Genomic DNA, 12,186 nt, shown 5'->3' on the forward strand with positions numbered 1-12,186 from the left:
TGGGTGGGCGTGGCTAGAGTGCGTATGGCCTACTGGGTGGGCGTGGCCAGCTCTACATCGTTCACATCAAGGGTGCCTATGGGAGCCTGGGCAGGAGTGGGACAGATCTGAGGGTCTCTGGCAGAAGGAGGGTCTCTGGGCCAGGGCCAAGGCAGTGGGGGCCGTTCCCTCACTCTTTCCAGGATGGCTTCGCGGGCCGCATGAAACCACTTCGCGGGCCGGATCCGGCCCCCGGGCCTTGTGTTTGACATGTCTGTTCTAAAACATATGCAGTGATAAAGGAGCAATCTAACTGCATTATGGGTGATTTGAAAAAGGTCAACAGCAGCAGCAGGAAACATTCCAGGATACTTTTGAGTCATTAGTTTCCTATTTGTCATGATGTTGTGTCAAATCTAGATTGGGTACACTTGCTTAAACCATCTCTGCTACTGTTGGGGCATGTAGTAAGAATCTCAAGAATCTCCATAGGGATAACATTTTCTAAGACAGAATGGCTTTTATAGCCTATCAGGACATCAAGTATGAAATAAGTAAATAAAAATCACACACACACACACACACACACACACACACACACACAGACAGACAGACAGAGACCGTATGAACACATTTTATTCCAAACACGGACAAAAAAAATATATACGCCAACACCAGAACAGATCGAAATATTGTTAAAAATGACTATCAACCATTATAAAGAATTAATTTGTATTCATCCAAGTGTATTTTTATTTTATTTTTTTATTTTAATCCCATTTATATCCCGCCCTTCTCCGAAGACTCAGGGCGGCTTACAATCTAAGAAGCACAAATCAATGTGCTTAGCAGTAGCCTTCATTCTATGTATATGCCTGCTTATTAGGCCTTTCGCCCCCCCCCAGTGGCATTATTACAAAGTCAGCTTATTGCCCCCAACAATCTGGGTCCTCATTTTACCTACCTCGGAAGGATGGAAGGCTGAGTCAACCTATTGGTCAACCACTAAAAAGAAGAGTTGGCAACTGATGACTCGCCACTGTTTCTAGCCATTGTTTGAAGCTTCTGGGGTTGTCCAAAATTGGGCCACTGAAATTTGTCAATCAATGGCTAAAAGAAAAACATTACTAGGGAGGGAGGGAGGGAAGAAGGAAGGAAGGAAGGAAGGAAGGAAGGAAGGAAGGAAGGAAGGAAGGAAGGAAGATGTGTTAACCCCTCCACTCTGCTTAGCACACTGCTTTTTTAAAAGATGCAATCCTTGGCCCATCACTGTCTTAACATTACCCTTAGCTTCCTTTGTGTCATAGCTGTTTCCAAAGCAATTTCTCTTAGTGGATCCTTGGTCATATCAAGCACATTCGGCCTCACTATGTCTCCAGGATAGAGGCTGAGCCGAGACTGCCGGAGAGCCATTTTAGCTTGCAGTTGCATCATCTCCTCCTCCTGGCGCTTCAACATTACTTCTTGGCTCAATAGGTTGTCTTCAGGAGTTGCTTCATACTGCCTGTTGGTGAAAAGGAAAGTGGAGAAAAAAATCTTATTGCCACTATGGTTCTGTAGCAGACTTTAATAGAAAACCCAGCTTATAGACATAGGTTCACAAAACTGTGGAGTTGAATGAGACCATGAAGAAGAAGGAGGAGGAGGAGGAGGAGGAGGAGGAGGAGGAGGAGGAGGAGGAGGAGGAGGAGGAGGAGGAGAAAGAGATAGATAGATAGATAGATAGATAGATAGATAGATAGATAGATAGATAGATAGATAGATAAGGAGGACAGGCTTCTACTCTGTGTCTATAAGCTAATTATTACATGGAAGTTCCTTCAATTTAAATGTGAAATCTTAACTTCTAAGAATCTCAAAAGCCTTTCTTTACTTGACTAAGATTTTTAGGTCAGCCTAAAAATGCAACTGAACCCCTGAACTTCTTGGTTTGCTTTCTTAAATCAGGACACAGGAATTACTTATTAACTTGGTGCTGGCATGATTATCACTCAGCTGGAAAATGAGTATACGCAGAAGGAATATTTGTCTCTTGTACCTACTGAAGCGTTGTTGCATATACTGTTACTACCAAGGTTAAGGAATAAATTAGGTAATGCAGAATAAAAAGTAAAAGTATAGAGACAAAATATCCGAATGGCAAGGTACAAATTTAACCTACAGAATGAAAGATCCCAGAGAACCATTACTTTAGGGACAGAAATATTTTAAGCGGAAGATTCTTTAGCAAATTGCCATTAACCAAAGTTTACCTTATACAATATCCTTTATTTGTTACATTATTCCCCCCCCCACAGACTAGTAGTATAACTATTTGTATTGTGGGCAAGCAAACAGTTAGACTAAGCATCTTCATTGTCTCTACTTATGTTACAAGACTCTACCCAGACTACTTGTCTTTTCTTGGTAAGGCTCCATGGATCTTGGGGAGGTAAAACCTATACCACTTGTGGCTGCACAAGCTGGGCCCAGATTTGACCCCTCATTCCAGCCTAGGTGGCAGTGTCCCAACAATTTGGTGGGCAAATGATAAGATGAGGTGAGGTGAGATGAGATAAAATAAGACAAGAAAAGATAAAGCTTTATTGTTATTTTTACTGGCACACATTAAAAATGAAATTCTGTTGCCTGCTCTCAAAAATAAAGTGTATATACATACATACCCATACACACTTACATAACACAGATATACACATGCTATACACACACACACACATACACACAAACATATATATATATATATATATCACTGTCCAAATAATAATAATAATAATAGACAAAGGAAGTCTGGATAGTGGACATTGCAAAACCTGAAGACAGCAGAATAGAAGAAAAAGAACTGGAAAAAAAATCACAAAATACAAAGATCTCCAAATAGAAGTAGAACAACTGTGGCAATAGAAAACAAAGGTAGTATGAACAGTAATAAGCGTATTGGATACAATCCCCAAACAACTGAAGCACTACTTGAACACCACCGGCATTGACAAAATCAGTCAATTGCAAAAGGCAACTTTACTTAGAACATCTTACATCCTGCAATGATACTTTATTAAATATCAGCATATGCCCTATCTCTATCAGGGAAGGACTGATAGGTGGATAACAATGCCAAATCCAGTCTAAACATCTGGCTGACTGTATGACCAACCATAATAATAATTCATACTAATTGGATCTGCACGTATGCTATGCCAATACATTACAACATCCTAAGAGAAAGGAAGAACTCAATGTTTTTGAAGCCCAACACTAGCTAAAGACTGGGCAGTTGTGATTTCAGATGTTTGCATATAGAATAAAAGAGAAACAACTGGAGAAAACCCAAAAGCACCGCAAATAGAAGTAGAACAACTGGCAAAGAAGGCAAAGATAGTACCAATAGTAGCAGGGGCCTTTGGTGCAATCTCGAAAAATCTGGAGCACCATTTGAACGCCATCAGCATTAACAAAATCATCACAAATCAATTGGAAAAAGCAGTTTTACTTGGAACAGCTTATATTCTGCAGACCATACCTTTAACACCATCAAACAACATCTGCCTATTTAGGTCCTTAGGAAGGACTCCTCAATAGGTGTGGAAAAACATCTGGCTGACAGTGCAGTGAACCACAGTAATAAAAAATATCATATTTTTAAAAAAATCAACCACTCAGTCATATAACTTTTCTCTGTTGCAGAAAAAAAATCTTTGCATGTTCAGATTTTGCAACTTTACAGACACGCTAAAATCCAGAGTTCAGCCTTTTAACCTGGCAGGTTAAATAAAGGAGTGGCATGTGAAGCTACGATGGTTAAGATCCTGTTTCCTCCGATTTGTAGAAAAAGGGAGGATATTGGACTGAAAAGGTAACATGCCCCTCTAGTCACAGCCCAAAAAGGCTCGGTAATCATTTTATACCATGTTTTTTTACCCAGATTTTGCTCTCAGTTCATCGCATTTGAGGCAATTTAAGATCTTCCTTAGGTTTTAAAGTTGTGTTTCTCCTCTCCTCCCGACAGGGTTTTAGCTGTGGACATGATCTATCTTTGCTTTACTTGTGATGTGGTTGATGATGAAGTCAAAGGCTGAGATTCGGTACCGCTCCATGGTTATTTTGGCTTTGGCTGCAGGAGTTTCCACAGAGGCTTTTGACAGTGTAATGACTGACCAAGTGCTTGTCAGGTCTTACACGGCCTCCTTATGGATGTAGATTTAACGCTCTTCTGGAATAGTGCTAAGCCAGTATTCCAAATATGGATTTTGTGTTCTTTTGGGGGAAAAAAAAACTAAACAACTTCTGCTTGGGGGTAAAAAAGAATTGGTTGTAGAGAAAGCGCTAGTTCTGTGCTTCAAGAAGGATTTAAACTGAGAAACGTTCTGCCAGCTATATATTGCTAGTTCTGCCATCGGTGAGTGCAATACAGGTAGTCCTCAACTTACAACCATAATTGAGACCAAAATCTATGTTGCTAAGTGAGCGCTTTCCCCCTTTGTTGCCCTACTATCTGGAGAATTTGGGAGGATCCCTTTTGAGACCCTTCTCCATGGCAATTGCTTTATATGGACTTAAGATATCTCTTGTCCAACCACTGCCTTGGCTACAGACCTTCCTCCCGCTCCCAATTTATTCTCATATCCCATTACACTAAGGCAGAATAGAGCTTGCCTGTTTGCATTTTAGAGTGGCCCAGACTGAGGGGTTTTAATTTAATTTAATTTAATTTAATTGGGTTTTAGTTTAACTTCAGGGACTGTAATTTAATCAATAGTTTTAATTGATTTTAATTTTGTACACTATGTATCTTAATTTTCCCTGTAAACCGCCCTGAGTCCTACAGGAATAGGGCGGTATATAAATTTAAAAAATAAATAAATAAATAAATAAATAAATACTTGAAAAAAAGATATTACATTAATATAGCCACATGGATTACCCACGTCAGTCAAGCAAGCTAAATAAATAAATATTTTTTAAAAATTCCACCATGTTTTGTACCCTGTTAGCTATATTCAATAATATATCTAAGTTGAATAATATATAGATGGACACAGATGCCTTGTTAAGAAAAGAGGCACAATTTAACATGAAAAATGACTGTAATAAAGCTTTTATATCATACAGTTAGATCTCTACATTTTTATCTTCCTTCCAGTTTAACTTGGTTCTTTTCTTCTTCTTCTTCAGAAAACTCGCTTAAAAAAAACCTATAGCGAGCCAAGGGATTATATCTAATATTTTATGTATACATGTATAACTAATCCTTCCATTTCGCAAATGGCCTGAGAAATTTTGAGCCTGAAACGAACAAAATATTATAATACGTACTTGTACGAATTACATGTAATGCTGAAGGCATGCCTGAATAAGCTAAATTTAAAAAGAAAATATATTCCTTGAATATCATTTTTTTTCATGAATTTGCAAACGGCTAACAGCTGGGGAATATATTCCACATGATTCCAAATTAATTTGTTTGGTTTCGTTCACCACCAACCCTTCCCGCATTACTTGAACCAGCAGTGTTCTGCAGCTGCCCAAAAAGCCAACACAGTGCTAGGCTGCATTAACAGAGGGATAGAATCAAGATCACGTGAAGTACTAGTACCACTTTACAATGCCTTGGTAAGGCCACACCTGGAATACTGCATCCAGTTTTGGTCACCACGATGTAAAAAAGATGTGGAGACTCTAGAAAGAGTACAGAGAAGAGCAACAAAGATGATTGGGGGACTGGAGGCTAAAACATATAAGGAACGGCTGCTGGAATTGGGTATGTCTAGTTTAACAAAGAGAAGGATGAGGGGTGACATGATAGCAGTGTTCCAATATCTCAGGGGCCGCCACAAAGAAGAGGGAGCCAAGCTATTCTCCAAAGCACCTGAAGGCAAGACAAGAAGCAACGGATGGAAACTAGTCAAGGAGAGAAGCAACCTAGAATTAAGGAGAAACTTCCTGACAGTTAGAATTAACCAGTGGAACAACCTGCCTCCAGAAGCTGTGAATGCTCCAACACTGGAAGTTTTTAAGAAGAGACTGGACAGCCATTTGTCTGAAATGGTATAGGGTTTCCTGCCTGAGCAAGGGGTTGGACTAGATGACCTCCAAGGTCCCTTCCAACTTTACTAGTATTATGAAATACAAATATCATTTAGCTCACCCCTACATTGGACAGGATGGAGGACAGGATGTAAACAAAGACAAGGACAATGCTGGATAGAGAAAAATTGGGTCTGAAAAAAAAGAATAGAAATAACGATGATCCCATCATATGGATACTACCTCTGAAAAATCTTCAGGCAAAGATGACCCATCACAACCTGCCTCCAGAAGTGGTGAATGCTCCAACACTGGAGGTTTTTAAGAAAAGACTGGCCAGCCACTTGTCTGAAATGGTATAGGGTTTCCTGCTTGAGCAGGGGGTTGGAATAGATGACCTCCAAGGTCCCTTCCAACTACTACTACTACTACCTCCCCCCTCCTCTTCTTCTTCTTCTTCTTCTTCTTCTTCTTCTTCTTCTTCTTCTTCTTCTTCTTATTATTATTATTATTATTATTATTATTATTATTATTATTATTATTATTATTATTATTATTATTAGATTTTTCCAATATGGCTTGTAGAGCTTTTTGCCCAGCGGCCTTTACAAGATTATTAAACCAGTTGAGGCCAAGGGCTACGGGGAATATTATGGTGACTAAGACTCGAACATTAGCATTTCTGATTAGCTGATTTTATCTCAGAATATCGTAAACAGGAGCAAGAAAGAAATAACCTGATTTTTCAAGGTGTGACAGAAGGAGTATAAGCCATCTGCTGCAGTCATCTTGAAGCTGAATGGCAAAGAAATGATTAAGAACTGGAGAAAAGGTTGCAGCCAATATGTCAGTTTCCTGTGGGTGGATAAAGGGTGGGGAGATTTATAACAGAAGGTGCAGCATGTTAAGGGGGGGAAAATACACCCCTGCAGTCTTCTTTGCTTAAAGCTATTTCGGTTGGCACCGAGATTTCAACAATTTGAAATTTACCACACTGATAATACTCCTGTTTTTTTTACACACCGCAACCCCCACCCCACCATACAGTTTCTCTAAAAGGAGTCACAAGGCTGGAGGACAAACTAGGGTGTTTTTTTCCCCCCACACACCCATCTCTGTCTCAGTTTGGTTCTTTCTGTTTTATTTGGACGTACCAATCAAGGACAAACTCTCTTTAGGAGTTCAAAAGCTTATTGCAGCAACTCAGAATTGAAAGGAACTTTTAATGCCGGTTGATTTGGCCTTAATCTTGAGGAGAATGTTTAAAAGATGATTTTGCTTATTTGAAACTAGAGGTCCCCAACCTTTGGGGTACCAGAGACCGATTCTGTGGAGAAAGGTTTGTCCACCGGCCAGAGAGTGCGTGGTTTTGTGTGATGACTGCATTCCACGGATGGGGCTTTGCTTGTTTGTGTGGACCGGTTGCTGGCATGCCGTGGCCTGGTACCGGTCCATGGACCAAGGGTTGGGACCCCTGTTTTAAACCATTTGTTTAGCGACCTTTTGAAGTTTCAATGGCACTGAAAAAGTGACTTACAGCCAGACCTCAGACTTACAACTATAACAGGATCATACGATCAAAAATAGAGCCTTGGTGGAGCAGTGGGCTAATGCCTCCTTAAGTAACACCAGCTGCCTGCAATTAGTGCAGGTTCGAGTCCCACCAGGCTCAAGGTTGACTTAGCCTTCCATCCTTCCGAGGTAGGTAAAATGAGGACCCAGATTGTTGGGGGCAATAAGCTGACTTTGTAATAATGCCGCTTAGGGGGCGAAAGCCCTAATAAGCAGGCATATACATAGAATGAAGGCTATTGCTAAGCACATTGATTTGTGCTTAGACTGTAAGCCGCCCTGAGTCTTCGGAGAAGGGCGGGATATAAATGGGATTAAAATAAAAATAAATAAATAAAATTTGGGCAGTTGGCAACCAGCATGAATTTATAATGGCTGCGGGGTTCTGGGGTCATGTGATTCCTAACTGAGACCTTCTCAGCAGCTTCCAACAATCCGTGTCAATGAGGGAAGGCAGATTTGCTTAGTGACCGTCTGATTCTCTGAACCACCACTGGGAAAAATGGTTGAAAAATTGATTCACTGAAGCCTTGCTTAAGCTTAGCAAATGGCAATTCTGGCCCCAAATGTAAGTTTGAAAACTATCTGCAATTATCTGTACATTTGGAGGGGATGCAGAGGTGGAACTTGCGTTTCTAAAGCAAACAATCCAGACAGACAAGACAAAACAGAACCTTTGGACACATTACGTGGCCCATCAAGTCCCTGAAGAATGCTATATAGCTGATTTTTATAGAATTGGGAGCCGAATGTGGTTGCTATCACTCTTCAACCTTCTTTGCCAATCCAGAAGGCTTGTTGGACAGAAACAGTGCTTGTCTCCTGTTCCATCCATTCTTAAAAGGACTATATATTCAACAAAGGTTCTTGTTACAAGAGTGCAGTTGCCTTGTTCCAGAGCAGGGGTGTCAAACTCAATTTCATTGAGGGCCGCATCAGCATTGCGGTTGCCCTCAGGGGGCCGGGTGAGTATGGCCAGGATGGGTGTGGCCTACTGGGTGGGCGTGGCTAGAGTGCGTATGGCCTACTGGGTGGGCATAGCCAGCTCTACATCGTTCGCATCAAGGGTGCCTATGGGGGCCTGGGCAGGAGTGGGACAGATCTGAGGGTCTCTGGCAGGAGGAGGGTCTCTGGGCCAGGGCCAAGGCAGTGGGGGCCGTTCCCTCACTGTTTCCAGGATTGCTTAGCGGGCCACATGAAACCACTTCGCGGGCCTCATCCGGCCCCTGGGCCTTGTGTTTGACATGTCTGTTCCAGAGGATAGACCAGGGATAGGCAACCTTGGCTCTTTTATGACTCGTGGACTTCAACTCCCAGAATTCCCATGCTGGCTCAGGAATTCTGGGAGTTGGAAGTCCACGAGTCATAAAAGAGCCATGGTTGCCTACCCCTGGGATAGACAATATTTTTGAAGTGGGAAGAGACAATTTACTTGGAAAGCAATAAATTAGTATGTTTTTAAAGGAGTTGTTGTTGCACTTCTTCCTTTTTTTTTTTTTGAAGACGCATTTATCCTCGTGGTACAAAAAGTCACTACTCAAATGTTTCTGTAAAAAGTGCCTTCTGAAGGATATATGCTCACTGGCACGCCTTCCCCGGCTATGCAAACCCAATGAAGAATATCTAACATCTTTTCAGCAATGATATCTATGTCACATGGACATAATCGTTGACTCTGACTTCTCTCTTGGTAGCATGTTTGCGATGTTCTCTCTGCCTCTTCAGTAGCCCTCTCTAGGGCTGAGAAGAACCAAGAAAGAGAACATAAATTCTACTCTGCTGCCCATTGAGGGAGCAAAAAAACAACAACGCAACAACTAGCATACATCTTCTCCTCTGTCCTTGCTGACAACCTTCCTATGTTGTTTTTGCAGGACCATGCAGAGGCCCTCTTCCAAGTCTCTGAAAGCATGGGGAAGAGGTGGAAAGATGATGCAGGCCCATAACTCCAGGACAAACGGAATGTGGAAATCATAGGATGAAAGAGGAAGTAGGAACTTTGACCAATGTAGGGTAGTCAGCAATTTACAACAGTTCATTTAGCGGTTACAACATCACTGAAAAAACTGACTTATGATCATTTTTCATACTTATGACAGTTGCAGCTTCCCTGTGGTCACATGATCGAAATCCAGACAGCTGGCAACTGACTCACATGTTCCTGGATCATACAACACTATAGGATTCCTGCAAGTCTTCATAAAATAAGCCAGTTAAATTTCCAGTTCGGCATTTATAATGGCTGCAATATCCCAGGGGGTCATGTGATCACCTTGTACAACTTTCTGACCAGTAAAGTCAAAAGGGAAGCCAGATTCACTTAACAACCATGTTTACTAACTTGACAACTGCAATGATTCGTTTAACCACTGTGGCAAGAAAGATTGTAAAATGGGGCAAAACTCACTTAACCGATGTCTCGCTTACCGACAAATAAATTTTGGACTCAATTGTGGTCATGAGCTAAGGATTACCTATGCAAACTTTCTGTCCCACAGCTCCACAGGCATTGCAGCAAAACTGTCTTTATGGTGTTTCCATAAGAGCGTTAGCTGAACTGGAAGTTAACTGGCTCATTTTATGAAGACTTGCATGAATCCTATAGTGTCACATGATCCAGGAACACGGTACAACATTCAGATTGGAACGGTCTTCTTTGCAGAGGGCCTTAGAAATAGACCCTCATTATAGAAGCGCCTTAGCAACGGATGTAAATAGCATTAGGTACTCAAAAAAAATGTTAGGAACACATGACATGCAACACTGAGAGTACATTCATAATTAGGATCTTACTTTTGTTTAGACTTGGCTCAGAACCCAAGTTGCCAACACAAGGTTCAAATGCAAAGACAGCCCTGGCAGCAGAAGCCTGACATCACTGCAGATTTGAAGAGAAGCTCACCATGAACTCAGTGAATAAGCTGTGACAGAGCAATTATCACAGGTTGTTCCTAGCTTCTCTCTAACATTTGAGACAGGTGATCCATGCCCACTGTGGATGCCCTCCACATTCCAGAGATGTATTTTATTTCTGTATCTGGCAAAGCCACTCATTGTAGGGGCTGAGAGGAAGTGGGCTGAATAAATGTTCTTTATTCTGCTGTAGACAAATCCTTGCACACCCACACAGTTCTTAGGGAATGAGTCACAAAGATTTCTGCCTTAGTCTCTACCTCAAAGTGGTGGAACCATGAGCATTTCAAGTCTGAGGAAAGCCAAAGCATGGCGGATATCAAGACACATTTCTTAACTGTGAAAATAGTTGGGCAGCATAGTACATTTGTCTGTGAAATGGTAGCACCTTCTGCCTGGAAATTCATATCTTTCTGGGGCAGGCTAGAGACCAAACTAGTACTGTAAATTATAGACTATTATCAGTTGAGTATATTTCTTTGCTGTATATATATTCTATCTTTCTTCCAGCAGCTTACAGCAACATAGAGGTAGTTCTCAACTTACAACCATTATTTTAGTGACTGTTCGAAGTTACGATGGCACTAAAAAAAGTGACTTATGACCGTTTTTCATATTTATGACTGTTGCAGCATCCCCATGGACATGGGATCAAAATTTGGACGCTTGGCAACTGGTTCGAATTTATGACAGTTACAATGTCCCAGAGTCATGTGACCATTGGACAAGCCAACTCAACGGAGAAGCCAGAATTCACTGAATAACTATGTGACTAATGTAACAACTGCTGTGATTCATTTAACAACTGTGGCAAGAAACATCGTAAAATGGAGCAGAATGCACTTAACTGTCTTGCTTAGCCACATAAATTTTGGGCTCAATTATGGTCATAAGCTGAGGACTGCCTGTACACAGCAAAGCTGTGGGGCACGTTGGGATGAGAGATTGACTTACCCAGACACCTACTGAGCTTTTGTGGCTGTGATGTAAGGAAGGCCTACGTATGTCAGGACCAGAACGGAGACAGCAAGACAGTTAAGCAAGAAACAAGGCCATTACATATGAGATTGTTAAGTCCACAGGAGTGGGGAAAAGTATGAGAAAGAGTTAGAAGAACTTTGCCTTATTATTACTAGGGATACATTGTGCAGGATAATTGTTTTGATGTTCTTGTTTCCTGAGTTTGCAAGCCTTGCAGGAGATGATGGTGATTGGGGATGGACTTGAACTGGCATCTCTTAATCCTAGTCCAATCGCATTCTGGCGCCTGCTTTTTCTTCTTTCTCTTTAGTGCCCAAAGCAAACTATTTGCATCTCTCTCATAGGCAATAACATATAACAGGGGTGTCAAACTGCCGGCCCGCGGACCGGTTTCATCATACCGAAGCCACGCCCACCCCACTGCCGGCAATGCAAAAAGAGTTGCGATACGTCGCGACACATCACGTGACGAGTTTGACACCCGTGACATATAATGTATTTTCAATTAAAGACTGGATAGGAAGAAGCATTGAAAGTTCTGCGTTACAGAAACTGCATAATAGAAAAGGCTGGGTCCTTCTGCTTGCTCTCTGTTCTATAACAAGCAAAATCTGAAATCAGTCTTAAATATTAGGAATGCAAACTGGACTTGCTTGAAGCCTATATGGATACCCCTCATGACTCTTATCCGATGACTGTATAGAAATTTGCCTTGGTGAA

General features: G+C 41.4%; 1 protein-coding gene across 1 annotated transcript in view; it reads right to left on the minus strand.

Annotated features, from left to right (window-relative positions):
* PTPN13 (protein tyrosine phosphatase non-receptor type 13) overlaps positions 1 to 12,186 on the minus strand; it is a gene marked incomplete at its 5' end in the record, with an annotated part of 127,323 nt that overhangs the window by 77,081 nt on the left and 38,056 nt on the right. Inside the window, one exon of the mRNA XM_083367558.1 lies at positions 1,264 to 1,483. Within this exon, the coding sequence (XP_083223684.1) occupies positions 1,264 to 1,483 (220 nt within the window). The remainder of the gene's footprint in view (positions 1 to 1,263; positions 1,484 to 12,186) is intronic.

This window comes from Vipera ursinii, assembly GCF_947247035.1.
Source record: "Vipera ursinii genome assembly, chromosome: 7".
In the NCBI taxonomy this organism is placed as follows: domain Eukaryota; kingdom Metazoa; phylum Chordata; class Lepidosauria; order Squamata; family Viperidae; genus Vipera; species Vipera ursinii.